Consider the following 20,777-nt stretch of genomic DNA (forward strand, 5'->3'; position numbering starts at 1 on the left):
ATTACCTGCCTTAGTGGCTCAAACATAGCACCTGTATGTGATTAAAATGGCCGTGCGCCTGATTGCGTGAATGAGCCCCTGCTCACATACAGCAGACAGAACCAGTGCTTTTAAAGACCAAGTCCCCACACTGTCCACCAGTGCTGTTAAAGACCAAGTCCCCACACTGTCCACCGGTGCTGTTAAAGACCAAGTCCCCACACTGTCCACCGGTGCTGTTAAAGACCAAGTCCCCACACTGTCCACCGGTGCTTTAAAGACCAAGTCCCCACACTGTCCACCGGTACTTTTAAAGACCAAGTCCCCACACTGTCCACCGGTGCTGTTAAAGACCAAGTCCCCACACTGTCCACCGGTGCTTTTAAAGACCAAGTCCCCACACTGTCCACCGGTGCTGTTAAAGACCAAGTCCCCACACTGTCCACCGGTGCTTTTAAAGACCAAGTCCCCACACTGTCCACCGGTGCTTTTAAAGACCAAGTCCCCACACTGTCCACCGGTGCTGTTAAAGACCAAGTCCCCACACTGTCCACCGGTGCTGTTAAAGACCAAGTCCCCACACTGTCCACCGGTGCTGTTAAAGACCAAGTCCCCACACTGTCCACCGGTGCTGTTAAAGACCAAGTCCCCACACTGTCCACCGGTGCTGTTAAAGACCAAGTCCCCACACTGTCCACCGGTGCTGTTAAAGACCAAGTCCCCACACTGTCCACCGGTGCTGTTAAAGACCAAGTCCCCACACTGTCCACCGGTGCTTTAAAGACCAAGTCCCCACACTGTCCACCGTGCTTTAAAGACCAAGTCCCACACTGTCCACCGGTGCTGTTAAAGACCAAGTCCCACACTGTCCACCTTGCTGTTAAAGACCAAGTCCCACATGTCCACGGTGCTGTTAAAGACCAAGTCCCTACACTGTCCACCGGTGCTGTTAAAGACCAAGTCCCCACACTGTCCACCGGTGCTGTTAAAGACCAAGTCCCCACACTGTCCGCCGGTGCTGTTAAAGACCAAGTCCCCACACTGTCCACCGGTGCTGTTAAAGACCAAGTCCCCACACTGACCACTGCAGCGTGTCCCCACTAACCTGCATTTAATCCACCAACAATAAGCGTTCCACAATGCCATGCTACACAATCCCTTTTCAAATGTACACAAGCATTGCAATCATGAATGCCTAATCTTTGCTGAAAGTCTACGAATATCCATGGTCAAATAGACTCCTTTATCAGGGATGTAATCTGGTGTACAAGCGCAAGCAAGCTAAAAACCTTTTCAGCGTGTTTGCACTTTCGAGTCAAAAATAATCCAAGTTTGGAGGTGAGAATAAGTTGAGGAAATTTATTTGGAAATTTTGACTTGTGAAACCCAACACAGGGCACACACCTTTAATGCAATCAAACAGCTGTACTACAGGAAAACATCTTACAAGTGTGTCAAGAATGTCAGCATAATTAAAACACACAAAAACTCCCACTCCATTATCTGGACAGTAAAGGCATTCTCCACTTTAACCTATTATCACATCCAGAGGAATCCAATCACTTATTACAGTTACCCACAGTGCAATAAATCTACCTATACATAGATATATTTATAATATATATATTTATCATGGGGAATTCATTAAAGACTGCTCCATTTAAAGTGTTATCAACATTTCAAAATCTTCATAAATAAAAAGTGGAAAACAAAAACAAAGCTATTTCATATATATATTTTACAGATAGTTCCTCAACATCAATATGGAAATCAGAAATTGTCCCAAAATAAAGAAAGAAAAAAGGGGGTTAGTCAAAGCAAATACAAGAAAACAAACGACTTTGGCCAACCAGAAAATACGAGCAAAAGTAGGAAAAGAACTGTTTTTTTTTTTTCATATATCTAAACACGCACACAGGACAGACGACTCACTAAGTTACATTGCGCATTTACAAGAGAATGACTACCAAACTGAGACAACTGTACACATTGGAGATAAGACCATAGTTATGGAGCTATTTTAATTCTCTTTTTCCACTTTTTTTTTTTTGTCGTTTTGTTTTTTTTTTTTCCCATTCAGCAGCAATGTAATAAGACGACCTCTCCCGATTATTTTGTGGAGAGGATGAGGGCCACGATGAGGCCGTAGAGCCCCAGGACCTCGGCGAAGATGAGGATGAGGATCATGCCCACGAATAACCGGGGCTGCTGCGCTGTGCCCCGCACGCCGGCGTCGCCCACGATGCCGATGGCGAAGCCCGCGGCCAGGCCGCTCAGCCCCACGCTCAGGCCTGCCCCTAGGTGCAGGAAACTCCTGGGGGAGGAAGACAAGAGAGCCGGCGCTTAAAAACCGCCCAAATCCCTCCCGCTGGATGCGCGCTAGCCCTAACAGCATCTCCCTATGCTGGACAAAATGGGATCTCCAGTTGCGGGGGGAAAAAAACAAACGCAAATTTCTAACATTTTTAAAATCAATAAAAAAAATTTCAATAAAAAAAAACTAAGAACAACAAATATGCAGCATACTGCTAATACAGATCAGTTTTAGCTTCTGGCTTTTTAAAAGTTGTATCGGATTAATTTAGGCAGGCATCCAAACAAGCTTGTGAAAATGAAGCTGCATTCTCAACCTTTAAAAAAAAAAAGAAAAAAAAGCTTTATCACAGTAAGACCAGACATTTAAAAACTTGTATGATTTGTTCTTACTATTCACCAAAAAAAAAGCTATTGCACAACTTGTTAATTGCTCTAGTTTAATCAGATAAACAGTGTTGCCTACAGAGCTTCCACATTTTGTGAAGAATGTTGAGGGCCCAGAATAGTATCAGGTCAAATGGAGTCAGCTGGGAAAAAAGTTTGTAAGCAAGACCTTGCTCACAGTAAAACACACGTTATAAGAAAGGACACGCACTCCTCTCTAAAAATGATTTCACAAAATTTAATTTCAAGTCGACGACACCGGCTCCCAGTCAGACGCTTACCTGTAAAGGGTGACTTTGTCCGAGATGTTGTTGGCGATCAGCACGGCCACCACCAAGCCGTAGATGGCTATGATACCCGCCATGACCACAGGGATGATGGACTTCATGATGAGCTCTGGCCGCATCACTGACATGGCGGCGATGCCCGTGCCGCTTTTCGCCGTGCCATAGGCTGCTCCCAAGGCTGCAGAGAGAGAGCGAGAGAGAGAGAGCGTGGTGTTAGGAGACCATTCATACACTACAGCACACAGCTGTATGTTCAGCATGCAGCATTAGCCCACAGCCTCCTCAAAGGCTGTGGGGAATTCTTCCTGTGGGTCTGTTTCCATTGTCTTCCAGCAGCCACACCAAATCTTAGAAAGCAGGTTCATAGCTCAGATGTTCATCACTGAGACTGAGGAGCACTGGGCAAGGAGGCCAAGTAGCCATGGCCATTTTAGTTTCCTTGTGGCCGTCTGGAGTGTTACCAGCATAATGACGCTTAGCGCTGAGCATAACAGTGAACAAATGGTACAGTATCATCCTTTAACCCACAACAGGTTGCTCGCCACTTTTTCTGAATGGTTTATGCCTCTGTGCCATTTCACCAGTCATTCTGACCCTCTGTATTGCCCTCACCAGTCAGCTGGCAATCGCTCTGTGAAATGGATGCCCGAAATGGTATCGATCAGAAACCTTTCAACCAGCTACAACTAGGCCACAACTGCAACCAGTGTCAGACTTGACGTCACAGACTGAGGAGGTGAACAGCGAGGGGGGGAGTATGCAGGAGCTTCTAAATGTTGGCTTTGGGACACATTTGCTCTCTGTGTGGCCGTGTCATATTTTACTGAAAATATACCAGTTGACTTACAGCGTGCAAATTCCAGACACTTCCATTTTATTGAGTCAACTGTACATAAATAAAATCAGCTACCAGCCAAACATTTTCTATTTTTACATGGCAGGAAGCTGCCAATCCAACACATTTTCAGTCTTACAAGCTAACTGGCTGGATAAAGATGTTTTCATCCTTTTCAACTAGCAAGTTTAGCACAGTTATCCATTTAGCTAGTCTGCTAGCTAGTTAGTTAGCTTGCTCAACCCACTGTTAACATTACTATTACTGTTGCAAGCTAACCAGCAACCTAAATCCATTTTCAACTTCAGCTACATAAAAAATGATCTACATTACGCAGTTAAGCAGTCGATCTATTTAGTCTCATTCCCTGAAGCTATCTAGCCATTTTGTGAATGCATTTCTCCATAGCAGGACCTGAATTAGAGCTCACTATTCCTTTAATCCAACACAATCAAAAAAAAATATATATCCATGTAGCCTAATAAAGCATCCACTGTGTTTTTGGGTTGGGATTTACACATAAACCTACAGCTTCACTGGATGTTTCATCACTGGATGTTTCAGCTGTCAGCTCCTATTACACCATGATTTGTGGGGGAAAAATTCACTCCTGTCACAGTGAACCCTGCACATTAATTATGCGTGCAGGAAGGGGGCGGAGCAGGAGGTCACCTCCCCTAAACTGGACCCACTTCCTACCGCATCGGGACAGACTCCGCACGGCAGAGTTGGCAAATGAGGGAGGAGGGAGCAGAAAACAAAGCAGCCCCGACAGCCCCAATGTCCCCCCCCATCCCCTTTCATCGTACATCCAGACTCAACACCCACGCCAGGACACGAGGGCCGGACTCCACTGCGCACCTCAGCCGTGTGATAAACGAGCGTGACTCAGACCACACACCTGCCAGGGTGCAGCACTTTAATCAGCTGTCCTTCCTGCGTTCAGACCGGCATCGTGAGGAGACGCGGGCGAGGGGGCTGCGGCTAACGTCACACACAACCGCATCACAGCGGAGCGAGCTGAACGCAGCCCGGCGAGGCTGCAGCGCACGCTACACGCTAGCCGTCACACTGGCGCACGCTCCCGTTTCAGGCTGCCGTGGCTAATATATTCTTGATGCCACGCCAAAAAGGATCTAAAAATACCTTTCTGTAGCTACCGACACTTCTCTAGTAGTTATGTGCCAGAGGAACGCTGGAGATAAAGCAGCCTGCGTCTTGTGTTTTTTTCCGAAGGTCACAGGAGAAAAAGGGCTCCTTAAATAATACAGCAGACAGCTGAGAGAGGCTTAGATCAGAGAGGGGGCAGGACAGGCCGCGCCTCATTGGTCGAGTGGATTGTGAAGACAGGGCTGAGTGGACACATTCGTGCCAATGGCCCCTCCCTCCCCACTCCACCCCCACCCCCACCCCACAGGATCAGGGACTTCCTACAGGCTCTACCCTGATGCTCCGGGGCAGGTAGCATCAGGGTGCTGCCTGTAGGAAATTAGCAGGAGAAATTCAGCATGGGAGCCTTCCTTAGACTTGGCATTCACACTTCTTTAAATACAGAAGGAAATGCAAATAAAGCTCCCTCTTGCATTACACACACACAAATATATCCTTGATCCAAGCAGAAAAAATATCTGTAGAACTGACGCGGAAATTTCTAGAAGCACGACGTGACGTGTCGTTCAGACTGCCGGCAAGGCTGCGTACGCACGAATCAGGAGGCTTAAGCCTCACATCAGCTCCGGCGATTTGTGACAGATGGCTACGGAGACGGGAGGAAGTCCCGGCCCATATTAAATGTACAGATGGCAGCCGCCCAGCTCCCCCATTCATTTATTCAAAGAGCCGATGGATCAATAAGAGGCTGCCATACACACACTGTGTAAGGGGGGGAGAACTACAAGCATTCTCGTCCGCCGTATTTAATTTGAGTCAATTGAATTTATTAGGAGTACAAGGAAAAAGCTACACCACAACATCCATTTCGTGAGACATCAGTGGCTGTATTAAGAACACAACAGCTTTCATCTGAAAATTACTTGCCTAACAGTGGTTAAAAAACACACACACACACAAACAACCAAGAAACAATGCCAATGCAAGTTATTCATATTGCTTCATGTCACTGTGGAAACCTAGGCATAATGAAAGGAGGAAATACGGAGGAATAAACCGATCCTTCCTGGAGCAAAAGGACTGACGATGAATACAGACCTCCGACAGACCTGCGTTAATTCATAGCTGAGCTAATCCACTTAGCTTCAACCTCCCTGTCCTGGAGGACTTCCGAGTCGTGCCTCTGCGTAAGAACAATGGGAGGGATTCAGCAAACACTTTCAAACCGCAGAGCAGAACTGCAGCCAGCAGGAAACCTTAAGGGTGTCCTTAGTTAAGACCTGCGTCCATCAATCAATAGAAGATAAGGAGGAAGGCAGAGTATCCTTTTTTTAAAATCTGCAGACAGAGGCAGCCTCGCTGAGAGCCTGGACGATTAGCCCATGTCTCAGCTTGTCCAGAGTGAGGAAACTGGCTTCTGCAGGGAAGGGAAGCATTGCCTCATGTACTACCTCCATCTTAAAAAACCGTCTGCAAGGCAGTCGAACACCGCCGTAGCTTTATTTTCTTCCTCACGCCGCGCCATTTCTCAGTGCGACAGAATGGCCGCCGAGCTTCTTCACGAGATCATTAAGCCGAGCCTCCCGGGCCACCACAAACGGGTAAACGCAGAGACTAGGCCCACAGATTACCCGCTCTTAAACCAAATAAAAACGTGTGAAACAAAGAGAAGCTGGAGATAGATATGGAAATCTGGTATCTGAATTAAAAGCCGGGTCATTTAATCCTAATCCTGTGCTTAAGTGAAGAGGTGTTTTTCCTGTTCACTGGTTTTTTTTTAAATTGTATAATCATCTGCACAGTAAAAATGAAATCATAGTCCAAGTAACCTCAATATGCTACATAAGTGGAATTTACTTCACTTGGGTACATTTAATCAAACAGCAAGTGAACTGCAGAGGTACTTCCAAATTAGTCAAGAGGCCATGCTGAACAAACAGTTCATGACTGGTTGGTGGTGTGATGATCCAGCCAGTGACTGGGCGTGGAGGGAACTTTTCCAGTTCTCTTTTTGCGGCATGAGTGGTGAGCCAAATTTCCTACAAAGAAAAATCTGGCCATGTTCATGCACGTTATGCATGTGAAAATAAGAGCACTAAGAAACGCAGAACTGAACAGGGAGAACTCCAGATAAAATATTTCATTGGTGCACTCAGTTGCCACACAGTACCAATGTACCGTGTCCCTGAGCTGACTGCAGCAGAAGCCAAGGACAGCAGGGAGGCAGGTACAGCAGGGCATAGAGGCCTTTCCACAGCTTCTGCAGGAGGAAAGCATCTATAGGTCTCTACAAAAAGCACATCCGACAAACAAGACTTACTCTGAAGAGATATACCACCGGTTGGCTAACAGGGTACTTATGAGAAGGGAAATACACACAGACTCAGCAACGAGGGGGCTAAAAACTGCAACACTCTGACCTCAGATGTTACCAAAATTTATACGGTGTGACCTGGAAATTTTAATTAGGAGCACTCGCGTGCTCGCAAATAACCGTCCTGGTGTGACCTACATTGTTATTTTATCTTTGAGAAACAGTGTTGGAGCTGTGCAGATAAACCACAATTTCTCTTTTTCTGCGCTGATTGGTAACCAACGGAAACTAGGCTAACCAAACAAACAAAAGCTTTACTTCTGTGTCAGCATTAGAGTGATCAAAAGAAAAATACGCCATGAAAGTTACGTGTCATCAACGTGACAAGGTACAAAGCTGCAGCTGGCTGGAGATGCAGCAAAAGCCAAATAGAGTGGGTGGGCTTCTAAAAGAATGGAGTAGTAGCTCCCATTAGTTTATAAGCATTCTGCTAAAGGATGAGTCTAAACTCATAAGCATTTCTGAATACTTCATTTTCTATTCAAATGAAACTTTTTTGGGGGCTGCTGGGTGGCTCACTTGGTTAAGGAACTACGCTGTGGTGCACAGATGGGCCCCAAGGTCTTGGATCAAATTCATACTGTGCCAGTGTTGACTGGGGCTGGCAGCTTCACAAGGTGATGTGCAATTGCCGATTGAGTTGGGCAGGGTATGGGAGGGTTCAGTTGGTTAGGGTGCGCATTTCATCGCTACCTAGAAACCCTCGCTGGTCTATCAGGCACCCATAGACTACAAGTTAAAGCAGCATATGAGAAGTCTTACTCCTACTCCATTCAACGCAAGCTCAGAGGTATAGGCAGTGTGGCTCTCGCATTAATTTTTGTATAAATTAGAATGCATTTGTTGTTTTTGTAGTTTTGTATTTGTGAAAAACTGAATTTTGTCATAGAATAATATAATTTAGCTTAGTGAAGTAAGTTTATTGGTCTATAACTAAAAGGAAAATGTTCCCAAAAACATCAAATGTGTTTTAACATCTATACATCGTGCAAATATCCAGACACATGCAATACTACATATGACAAAACAGCACTCCTAAGACTGGGACAAATTACACCCGATGATGTGGGCAAGACGCCACCTGCTGATAAGTCACACAAAGATGACGTGTACATCCTCATTCGTGCTCTCTGCTACATGCCATTATCTTTACAACTGTAAAAACAATCATCTAAGATTGTGCAGACTGTTCATGGCAATACAATTAAAATTTATCTTCACAGACTATAAAGAAAATAAAGCCATTTCCATATTTCTCTTGGCCCCAGCTCCGATAGGTCATTGCAACATCACCATCTAGGAAGCCTGAGATGTTGCAATGTTGATGGGAAATGTATTTGAAAGCTGAGACTGGATTTGATGTACAACAATTATAGCTTTGTTTTCATACATTATACATGAACACACTAAACATACAATTACATAGTGACACACAAAAACATATAATTTAAATGAGCAGGGTAAAAATCTTCCTTTAATGAGGCATGAAGACAGCCTGTTGTTCAAAGATGTCAGTCTGGCTAGGAAGCCGAAACCCTGTTGCCATTTCAACAATCGATTTTGGCGACCTCTGTACAAAGGTATATTCAATTCTGAACAGATCTGGATATCCCATATTAAAACTGAAATATTGTTGTGAAATTAAAGACCAACAGACATATTAATGTGTAGTGCCTCATATGTGCAATATTCAAATATGTGAATTGAGAGGTAGACCCACATGTATAAAAACATTCCTGTTGTAACATGAGAAAATTATGTTTAGGCTACTTTCCTTTATGTGGTACTGAACACTAGTGAGGAGCCTTAGGACACAGACACCTAACAGATTCTTACATGGCGTAGAGAAACAATGATTGTTCCTCCACACTAGTATCTTCCTAAGCTCCTTCAGTAGGCTACTTTTAATTGTAAAATAGATGATGTGCAAATTCAATGGCAAAGCTGTACAAGAGTCCCCAGACAGAACACTTTGTAGACAGTAAATAATATACCCTAGTTAATGTACAAAATCTAAATGGTTTTTGAATATTTCTGATGACAACATTTACAGCAAGGACAGGCTTCCACTTCACTCCATTGCTAATAAATATATCTACAAATACACATTTGAGCAAATATACGATATACTATTTTGCATACAAAGAACAGCAGGAGAGTAGTAGGATGAGAGTACAACGCTTCCAAACACCGTGCTCACAAGTCCCTGTGACGGCTCCAGCAGTCTCTGCACACCAGAAGCAGGACTAACCCAGGCGCTAAAGCTAGAGTAACACTGGCATTGAAGTGTCGTTTTCACTCACCTACTGAGTGAAAAGAACCTTCTTGCCAGATACATGGCTGCCAAACTACTAGTCTGGGAGCTGGCTGTCATTTTTTTAGATAAAGAAACACATCTGTGGAATTCTACCCATAAACATGTTCTTTGTTGAAAAACAAAGGGTGCTGTTGTTGTATGTTGTGACTGCTGTGAGTGAACAAGTCAACATTTTAATGAGGTGGGGATAAAAACCTTTGCATGGTGTTGTGTCTAGATTCAATGATTGTTGTTGGTGCTCTTCAGGACTGGCGTGCACCACTGAAGCTACCGCGTGAGGTCAGCCGGGCAGCCTGAGGTGAAGGTGCTGCCCTTTAGGATTCTGGGTCAGCGGCTGCATATGCACTGGCACCTGACTGAAGTGAAGGAAAAGCGCCCGCCTGTAAGACCGGCCGCGCCTCCTAGGCAGAGTACACGCCTCCCGTGTGCCGCCTCACTGAGCGTGCCCACGACGGACCGGGTCTGCTGATGGAGCAGACGGCGGGCGCTTTGCCATCCTCACAGGTGGAGCCCAGTGGCCTGACTGGCCTCCTCACCAGCACTACGCCACTGTGCCAGTGTCCCGCAGAGCCAGACCCAGTCCAGAGACTGCCACCACTCCCAGCACTCATGCGTATGTACACCTGCGTCATGAGGGCATAATGCATATGGACTATAACCACCATCAGGACAGCTTTCCCTCCACTGAGACCTATTCGAAGAACTAATAAAAAATCTGGTCTTTGCCCGCCATATTAAAGAAAGAGATTCAGCAAAACAACGGTTGTAATTCTTGACATTCCTAAAACTAGGTAGGCTGAAGCCCTCAACAGCTCAGGCAATAAAAAAAATGGAATTCAAGGAGTGCTACATGATGACAGAATATTACAGTGCATTTTATTTGGCAGACGCTTTTATCTAAAGTGACGTACAATAAGCGCATACCAAAGGTCATAGGGCCAACTACAAAACACAGGCCAGATAAAGTAAAATTCTCATAAAGTGGCAGCAATCCGCAGCCATTAACATCTAGTCTAATTCACAGTAATGCGTTAGGCAAATACAGAAAATGTACATTGGAAATACATTTAAAATATGATTTTCTAAAATTTCCAGAGTGCACCGCATGATTGCATGCCGTGACTATATCTCCTGAAATTGGGTCTTATGCATAAACCCACGCCAATTATAACAGAGCTTGTCGCAGCTCAGAATCTTCTGTTCTGCACTACAAATGTCCCACCAGGACTCCTAGCTGGCCAATTACCCATCTGTCTCTCAGATACAGATCATTCCCACAAGAAACCCCACCTTATTCAGGGACTCGCTTTAGTCCTGCTTCATATCCTATCTCAGGGATTTTCAAATTATATGTCTGAAACACAGGCAATGCCTGTAACCAAAAAGGTGATTTTAATATCTTAAGGCTCCATACACAAGACTTAGTGGTGAAAGCACACACAATATTAAGCAATACTGTACTCTCCAGAGAAAGCAAACTGCAAGAGCTGGAAGGCCTGCTAGACTTGCAGAAAATCGCGACTAAGAAAAATTGCTTGGTCTTGCCGTTTCTCCTCGCACTTCTGCTGAATGTCCTCAACAACCCTTAACCGAGTAGGTTGTTAGCTCAGTTCAAACTATGAACAAACCCCACACCAAAAACAAATAATAAATAAATAAATCAGGCCTACGTTCTACTGGACTTCTAACAGCAAACCGAATGCAAACGTCCCTTGTCCTCCTTTGCATATTTACTGCAAGGTCACAAAGCACGATGGCCGTTATTTCATGGCCGTTAACTCAAAGTGGAGTTCAGCACCGCAAACATTCGGTTTTACTGGGTACTACATCATTGTACACACTGTCATGTGCGCTAAAATAGATAAACTGCTTTAACAAGGGCGTTCAAAACTTGTCTAGCTTTACTCTCTTTGTCACTTCAGAAAAAAGGTAATCAAAGTAGTAGTATTCAAGAGAATGGATTTTTAATGGGTGTATGGGTCCTGAAGTGTAAAGAACCTTATCCTCATGTTGCAAAGGTCTCACATATTACAGCTTGTCGCTGGACTGTGTTTGAGGTTAGGTGCTGGCCCTGCATAATTCTAAATTCCACTTATGCATCTTTTACCCTCACAGTGAAGTTCCATTTCCCGTCAGAAGGAGCAAGGCATGATGTACCAAGTGTGACACTCTCTTGACCAGAAGTTCTCCCCAGAAAATTACCCATGGTACAGCACAGGTAGTGAAAGGCATTCATATATATTCAGAATTTACTTTTAAACTTACTAAAAGGTGACAAAATGACAAGTTGTAACGCGTGAGCTGATGTGACAAGTGGAGACACTTGTTTTTCTGGATGAAAACTACTACTGAAAGAAATACAGCATATTAACTTGCTGAACTTGTAAACAATTTTGAATTATTGTATTATACCATGTGCTGTGCAGGGCTGATTTTATTCAATGGCATTGACAGTTCTTTGCTGTAACTTGCTTCTGGAAAAAATAAGTACCTCCAGGGTTGGATAAGAATATAGGCCTCAAAAAATCTTAACTTGGCTATTACATTGCAATCTTATTCAGAAGACATATGCGGACTTGTGAGTCGAGTGAGGTTTTACATGAATGCCGTCAACACTATAACTAGCATTATGACAGTAAAACAAAACAAAAAAATTTTTTTCAAGCAACTGCGACCAAACATCATATTTATTATGAGAGTTATGTCTTATGCCCCTATGATATGAAGAGATCAGCTGAAACTGAAGGAGGAGTCCCCCACCAGCATTTTCTGACTATCTGAATTGAAACAGACACCTGAATGAGTGGGAGGGTGGCAGACTTGCCAAGTTCCTCCATTTTCTGTTTGTACTTATCATTCACATGAGGACACAAGCACACGCCCATCCCAGACAGTGGCTCGTGGACTGGATTTAAATAACAAACAGTAAGAATTCTTGGACTTTCAGCCCAGTGTACTAATTAGTAACTACAAATGACACTCAGAAAAATGAACAAATGAACATTTCATATCGAAAACATTGTAACAGAAACAGGATATGGCCAAATTGTTCATGCTTAGGGAGGTATTTTTCTTCTCAATGTTAAGAAAATTATCACTGGCTGTACTTTGAATCCAAAAATTCCCTTTGCTCACATTAAGCCTGCAGTGCCATGTTTAAACATCGTTTCATACATTCATTCATTCATCAATTATCTAAGAGGCAGTCAATAGACAAAACTTTGAATGCACATAACGAAGAGCCCATTCATTCACATTGTGGATCTGTACCAGCGCCAATAAAACTGTAACCCAGAGAGTATCCCAGTAAGTAATTGGGGAAATGTCACCATGATTGAAACCTCAACGAAAGGATTAGAGACTAAAAAGAGGGCAGCCTGCCTTACAAATGGTTATCACGCAAAGCTTTCTAGCATACACAGTGTGAACTATAATGTTTGGGACAAAGGCATTTTTTTCTTGATTTGGCTCTGTACTACAGAATTTCAGATTTCTAATAAAACAATTCCCACGTGGTTAAAATGCAGATTCTAAGGTTTCATTAAACCTTAGGTATTTTCATGCATTCTGGTTTCACCAGGTAGAAATTAGAGCACTTTTCACGCCTAGTACCTCATTTCAGGGCACCATAACGTTTGGGACGGATGGCTTCACGGGTGTTTCTGATTAGTCAGGTGTGTTCAATTGCTGCCTCAGAGCAAGTATAAGAGAGGTTTCAGTATCTAGTCTTAATTCTAGGCTTTTCATTGCATTTCAAATCAAATCAAATCAAATTTTATTTATATAGCGTATTTTACAACAGTTGTCACAATACGCTTTACAGACAGCCCTAGCCTAAACCCCCACAGGAGCAAGCCTAAGGCAACAGTGGCAAGGAAAAACTCCCTGTGGCAGATGGGGAGAAACCTTGGAAGGAACCAGGCTCAAGGGGGAAACCCATCCTCCTCTGGTCGGCTCAGGGTGCCGACTGGTGACCAGCATGTCAGCCAGTTTATGCAGAAGATATGATAAGTGATGTGGCTCAGATGATGGGTGGGGCCAGGTGGCGGTGATGGGGAACAGCAGGTGGCGGCAGATGTGGGCAGGGTGGAGGCAATGACGAAGGAGGGGCTGGACCGCAGAGGTGGGGGAGACCAGACGACTCTCGAAGCACTCTCGAGGGTTGGGGCAAGAGCCCGCCGGCAGCGTGGGGAAGAGGGTGGAAACAGCAGTTAAGGGATTTGCAATATACCAGACAGTGAGTAAGTGCCAGTGCTATGTATTGTGGGACGCCGCCAGGAGTAGAATATGGCTGCATATCTACTAGGACAGGGATGGAGAGCCCATGCAGTCATGAGGGGTAGACAACCATACCCGCCTATCAAGAGCCAGCCCATGTAAAGTCGGGTCACAGCTGATTGACAGGTGACAGTAAGGAAAGGATTGCCACCTAGAAAGCTCTATGACTACAGGCTTCTCGCACCCTGTCTCCAGACTATAACTGATTGTAAGCTTGAGCATAGAGGTGCGTTTTTAATCTAGATTTAAATATTGAGACTGTGTCTGACTCCTTTATAAATAATGGAAGCTGGTTCCACAGTAGTGGGGCCCTGTAGGAGAAAGCCCTACCACCTTTTAGGTTCTTGGAAATTCTTGGGACTACCAAGTAGCCTGCGTCTTGAGATCGGAGTGACCTTGTGGGCTTATAAGGTAGGAGCAGGTTCGATATGTACACAGGTGCACGTCCATGCAGAGCTTTAAAAGTCAGGAGCAAAACCTTGAAGTCTATCCTATACTTAATGGGTAGCCAGTGAAGCGCGCTAGTACTGGTGTAATGTGCTCATACTTCTTAGTTCTGCTCAGGATACGAGCAGCTGCATTCTGCACAAGCTGGAGACTCTTTAACGAGTTATTAGGGCAGCCAGAAAGCAGGGCGTTACAGTAGTCTAACCTAGACGTAACAAATGCATGGATCAATTTTTCAGCATCCTCGACTGACAGGAAATGTCTAATTTTAGCTATGTTGCGCAGCTGAAAGAAGGCAATTCTGGATGTGTTTTTATATGGGTGTCAAAAGATAGATCAGGATCAATGGTGACACCAAGGTCTTTAACGACCATATTAGGTTCAGCCGAACAACCATCACAGTTTAAGGTGAGAGTAGACAATTTCTCCCTTAATATTTTGGGACCTAAAACCAACATTTCAGTCTTGTCTGAATTTAGGAGCAGAAAATTTGAAAGCATCCAAACCTTGATATCTACAATACAGGCCTCTAACCGTGAAGCGGCAGTGCTTCGCCAGGTTTCATTGAAATATAAATCTGGGTATCGTCCGCATAACAGTGGAACTCTACGCCATGTCCCGGATAATATTGCCAAGTGGTAGCATATATAGCGAGAAGAGTACTGGTCCTAGTACTGATCCTTGTGGAATACCGTATTTCATTATTGAGGAGCTGGACTCATCTTCTTTTAATTTGACAAACTGTTTCCTGTCACAGAGGTATGAACCAAACCATGCAAGTGCCTGTCCATGAAGTCCAACACAGGCCTGGAGTCTGTCCAGGAGTATTCCATGGTCAATTGTATCAAAAGCTGCACTCAGGTCGAGGAGCACAAGAACCGACACAGAGTTACGGTCGGCTGACAGTAGTAAATCATTTGTAACCTTGATAAGTGCGGTTTCTGTGCTGTGGTGGGGTCTAAACCCAGATTGGAATACCTCATGGATACCGTTAGAGCTAAGGTATGCACTTAGTTGCTTAGCAACAATTTTCTCCAATAATTTTGAAAGAAATGGAAGGTTTGAAATAGGTCTATAATTTTCCAATTTATCGGGTTCTAAGTTTGGTTTCTTCAATAATGGCTTAATGACTGCCACTTTTAGTGACTCAGGTACGTATCCTGTGACTAGGGATGTATTAACGATTTTTAGGATATGCTGGCCTAGTACTGGAAATAGTTCTTTAATCCAGTTTGAAGGAATAGGATCGAGTACACAAGTCGTCGGTTTTGAAGACATAACTAATTCGGATAACTCAATCATGCTAATGGGCATAAAACAGCTCAGTACTGCTGTCTGTAAATCTTCCTGTTGTAACCAGGTGCGGGGCTGTTTATTAGCAAGAACAGGAATAGTGCATGATGGAGACAGTTTGGAAATCTGGTCTCTAATAGCCTCAATTTTCTGATCGAAGAAGTTCATGAAGGCATTGCTGCTAAGGTTGGAAGGATAAGATGAGAACTCTGATGATTGTTTTTAGTTAATTTATCCACAGTGCTAAATAGGAATTTTGGGTTATGTCTATTTTGTTCAATAAGTTTTGAGAAAAAGGCAGATCTAGCAGAAGCAAGAGCTTGCTTATACTGAAGAAAGCTGTTTTTCCATGCAAGATGAAATACTTCTAGCTTTGTTGATCGCCATTTTCGCTCTAATTTTCTAGTAGACTGCTTCAGGGCCCGGGTGGTATCGTTATACCACGGAGTGTGCTTTTTCTGACTAGGGTTTCTTCTTTTAAGGGGGCAACGGCATCAAGAGTGTTCCTGAGGGTAAAGGTTAGCTGGTTGGTCAATTGGTCCAGATCGGCTTCATCAGCATTTTCATCAGTCTTTTCTTCTATGGAGAGGAATGACTCCGGAAGCATATTTAAAAACTTTGGAATAACCTCAGGGTTTATTGAGCGGCTGTAGTAATATCTAGGCTGTGATACAGGAGGATTTGATGCCTTAATATTGAACGTAATAAGGAAATGATCTGACAGTATAGGGTTATGAGGTGCGATGGTAAGATTTACCACACTAATACCATGTGACAGAACTAAGTCTAAGGTATGGCCACGGTAGTGAGTAGGCTCACAAACATTCTGGACAAAACCAATGGAATCAATAATAGAGGCAAAAGCTGTTCCTAGGGGGTCACCATTTTTATCCACATGTATGTTGAAGTCACCAACAATTATGACCTTATCTGCTGAAATTGCAAGGTGTGATAAAAACTCAGCGAATTCCCTTAAGAAATCAGAATAAGGCCCAGGTGGCCTGTAAACAGACACAAGAAAAAAGGACTGCCGGCTAGCACTTTCATTAGCTAGATCGGGCTGTACACAATTTGTAATAAGAGCTTCAAAAGAGGAGAACATATAGCCATGCTTAGGCGCTAGACTCAATAAGGACTGGTAAATAACTGCAACGCCTCCCCTCTCCCTGATGGACGTGACACCTGAGTACCTATGAAACCCACAGGAGACGCTTCATTAATCGCAACATATTCATCAGGTCTTAGCCAAGTTTCAGTCAGACATAGTACACTCAGATTATGGTCTATTATCAATTCGTTGACAAGATCTGCTTTTGGAGTGAGTGATCTAACATTTAATAGTCCAATTTTTAAGGATGGTTCACTATGAAAAATAGCAGCGTGCCGTGTTTTAATGACAATTAAGTTATCCTCATCAATTCCACGGTTAGCTTTATGTTTGGCATAGATGCGTGGAACAGAAACAGTCTCAATATAACAGATATCAGATTCTAGTTTAAGAGTATTAATTAAAGGGGCTTTTGAAATACTATTTCTATGAACTAACTCTGAAACGCACCTTGCAGACAGAGGCGTGGGGCCATAAGTCTGGGACACAGGTATAAAGAAACGAGCAGGCAAAAACATAAGGTTAGAAGCCTGCGGCCTGGCCGGTGCCCTGATGGAGTGTCAGGATCTGGCCTTATTAAGACTAGCAGCTATGTTGTTGGATAGGACACGAGAACCTCTCCAGCTCGGGTGGAGTCCGTCTCTCTTCAATAGGCCAGGCCTTCCCCAGAAATCAGGCCAATTTTTAATAAAGCCTATGTCACTAGATGAGCACCACTCCGACAGCCAGAGATTTAGCGAAGATAGCCTACTGTAGACCTCATCGCTCCTACGAGCTGGAAGCGGGCCAGAGCAAATTACTTCCCGACACATCTTTTTTGCCACTGCACACACCGATATAAAATTACTTTTGGTTACCTCCGATTGCCTCAATCGGATGTCGTTTGTGCCGACGTGGATAACAATCCTAGAGTATTTACGTTTACTTTTAGCCAGCACTTTTAAATTTGCCTCAATGTCGGTGGCTCTGGCCCCAGGAATACACTGTACTATGGTCCCTGGTGTCTCTAATCTCACGTTTCTCAAAATACTATCCCCTATGATCAGGGCTTTCTCAGTAGGTGTGTTACTGAGTGGGGAATATCTGTTGGAAACGCGAGTTGGGTGGTGCTCGGCGGCCCTGGGCCGGCAACTATGTTTCTTTGGTACCGTGATAAAATTGTCCTGCAGCGAGGACACTGGCGGCGGAGAAACACTCGCATCTAAACTAGCATCCGGCTCGGGTAAAAGGGAGTCTAAGAAAGTCTCACTCTCCTGGATCTGATACAAAGTCCGGATGCGCGTCTCTAACTCAGTTATTTTCTGTGCCAATTCTAAATTAAGCAGACACTTAGAACAGGTACCATTACTAGTAAAATTAGCAGCAGAGCTAAGACTAACCATGCAGCAAACAATGCAGGGAATGGAAGTCATGATGCGCTCTTACCGTATTTTCTTCAGTTGTTCGCGTCGTTTGGTTTACAATTTACTTTGGCGAGTAATCCGGAGAAAGTAGTAAGGTGCTTATGATGCTTACTTAGGTTTTGTTTAAATACAAAATCCCAAAATAGTGTCGATACACACTTGAAAGCACAATATAAGCCTGTAACAAAGTTTATCGAACTCCTCGCTCTTTCAACCACAGACAGGAAACCGCAAAAAATTTGGAGTCTGTTATTGTCCTTTATCAACATGATGACCAGAGTTGTGCAAATGAAAGTTAAGGAAGCCATTATGACACAGATAAGTAAGAAAAATATTCAGAGACATAGGCCAAACATTAGGTTTACCAAGATGAACTGTTTGTAACATTAAGAAGAAAGAGAGTAATCGCAAATTACCTGGTAGGCCAATGAAGACCTCCAACAAAAAATTCTCACCATTATGAAGAAAACCCCTAAACACCTAACTGACAGATTAGAAATATTCTTCGGGAGGCAGGCATGGATGTGTCAGTGACTGCTTTCTGCAGAAGACATAACAGAACTACAGAGAGGCGACATTGCAAGATGCACAGCACAAGTACCTAAAAGAGTTATGTGGCCGCCAAAAGGAACTGCTCAAGATCCAAAGCACCCCCCTCATCTGTGAAACATGGTGGTGGGGGTGTCATTGTTCAGGCATGTAAGGCTGCCACAGGTACTGGCTCACTTGTCTTCATTAACGATGTAACTGCTGATATCAGCAGCAGCATGCACTCTGAAGCTGAGAATCTACACATTAACCACATCTGAATTGTTTGATTAGAAATATAAAATTGTGGAGTACAGAGCCAAATCAAAGACATTTTTTGTCTTTGTCCCAAACGTTATGGAGCTCACTGTACATCGAAGCTGGTTTAAATTGGCTAGTTAACTAACATTAGCTATCGTGGATTAAAAAAGGACTTTCTTCACTACGTCGGAACCTGTAATTCCTCTGCAGATATATGACAAAGTACAGGAGGGACTATGATCTACGAAATGAAACAGCTGAAGACGGTTTAGAACTTATAGATAACTTATCAAAACGAGACCGAGCAAGTCGGTGTAGGTAACGTTAACGTAACGACAGGTAGGATTTCGTGCTCAGTCCAATGGCAACCTGGGTGCGAAGGTTTGTTCTGGGAATAACAACCTTTATAACAAGCGTGTAGAATTCTAGCAAGCAGTCACATATACAATTAATCATGTACATCTTAAATACTTCGACGCATAACTTGATAGTTTAGCTAATGTTAACTAACGTTAGTCACTACATGGAGCCGAGTCTAGACCATACAGACCGTGGAAAAAAATAGGTCTGGGTTTTAACGTTAACAACAGCCATACTGGGCAGCCGTACGTCGTTAACGTGAGCCAACGCAGATAGCGAAAGTAAAAAATTAATTGCAATGACCATGCATTTATCATACGTTAACTTACTAGACTGTCCTTATTCTAACGTTAACGTTAGACGACACTAAATGCTAAATTTCAACGATTATCAATGACGATTTAAAAAGGCTCCGATGTTAACGTTAGCTAGCTAGCTAACTGGTTTGTCTAGTCTAGCTATTCTACGTTATCTAGAAACAAACGTGTAGCATTATCCGCTCTGGTTGTAGTCTACTCCTCTGGAAGCTAACTGGCTAGATAAGCAAGTAAGATAGTCTAATGTCATTGCTGGCATCAGTTGGACTATGATCACAGCAGTATGGAAGCAGAAGGTTAGCTATTCTGATTGCTCGGCAAGTTAGCTAGACTAGCTAGCTCGCTACGTTTACAAAATCATCACGCTGCTAGTTAGCCAACTTGTTAGCTAGCAAGCTTAAGGCAGCAATACGTCGACGAATTTAACCATCAAGCAGGCAGCAGTAGTAGCTAGTAAGGTTAGCAAGTCTAAGCGTCCTCACTTACATGTAGACTAATGGTCAAACGTTGGCTAGCTAACTACCGCGTTAGCCATCATCCATTAGGCAGATATTTAGCATATCTAGTTAGCCAACCAGTTAAATAGTCAGTGCAACAGCAGGCATATTAGCTAGCTAACTTAGCGACGTAGCAAGCTGGTTAGCTAACCAACCAGTCCAACACACACCCTCTTGCTCTTTCACACAAGCGATTAAGTTAGCTATATGTAGCTGAACAACAGACATCTCATTACATAAACAACCGTGATTGAATGACAACATATCATATTTATATAGATATAAAACTTATTGCAATTAAACAGTAAAAATGATTTAATTACCGCTGAAGACCATAGCCGCAGAGGCACCCATCACTGCGAAGAACGGTGCGTACAGAGGGCTTTCGGACGACATTCTTTCTCACACAAAGCTAAAAAAAAATATGAGTACAAGACAACTGTAGTCGTCGCGTCCTCTAAACGGTTTCCTATTAAATACAGCAAGGTGTGGTTATTTTAAAAAATATATACGTGGAATCAATGATTGTACATAGACTACCTAGCTAGCTATCAGAGTGACTAAGTCACGAATCTTCCTCTCCTCTGATAAATACCGGTGCAGCAGTACAAAATGGCGAGGCGGAAAATATCACCTGACCAGCCATAGGAGTCTAGTTCATTACGTTTGAAGGGATGAATAAT

At 43.6% G+C, this 20,777-nt stretch overlaps 1 protein-coding gene across 1 annotated transcript; it reads right to left on the reverse strand.

Annotated features, from left to right (window-relative positions):
* Positions 1-1,324: 1,324 nt before the first annotated feature.
* atp6v0cb (ATPase H+ transporting V0 subunit cb) lies at positions 1,325-20,709 on the reverse strand. Its single transcript, XM_064322281.1, has 3 exons — positions 20,418-20,709; positions 2,961-3,144; positions 1,325-2,293 (listed from the first exon to the last, which is right to left on the reverse strand). The coding sequence occupies exons 1-3, from the start codon at positions 20,488-20,490 to the stop codon at positions 2,089-2,091; spliced, it is 462 nt and encodes a 153-aa protein (XP_064178351.1). The 5' UTR covers positions 20,491-20,709; the 3' UTR covers positions 1,325-2,088.
* Positions 20,710-20,777: the final 68 nt, after the last annotated feature.

This window comes from Anguilla rostrata, chromosome 2 (assembly GCF_018555375.3).
Source record: "Anguilla rostrata isolate EN2019 chromosome 2, ASM1855537v3, whole genome shotgun sequence".
NCBI classification, from domain to species: domain Eukaryota; kingdom Metazoa; phylum Chordata; class Actinopteri; order Anguilliformes; family Anguillidae; genus Anguilla; species Anguilla rostrata.

What these genes read in the sequence shown, in the direction of transcription:
- atp6v0cb (XM_064322281.1), bottom strand. Translation starts at nt 20,490, where the DNA reads ATGTCGTCCGAAAGCCCTCTGTACGCACCGTTCTTCGCAGTGATGGGT. An exon ending in TGCGGCTATGGTCTTCAGCG is followed by an intron (nt 3,145 to 20,417) that starts GTAATTAAATCA and finishes CTCTCTCTGCAG; the next exon opens with CCTTGGGAGCAGCCTATGGC. An exon ending in GACAAAGTCACCCTTTACAG is followed by an intron (nt 2,294 to 2,960) that starts GTAAGCGTCTGA and finishes TTCCTCCCCCAG; the next exon opens with GAGTTTCCTGCACCTAGGGG.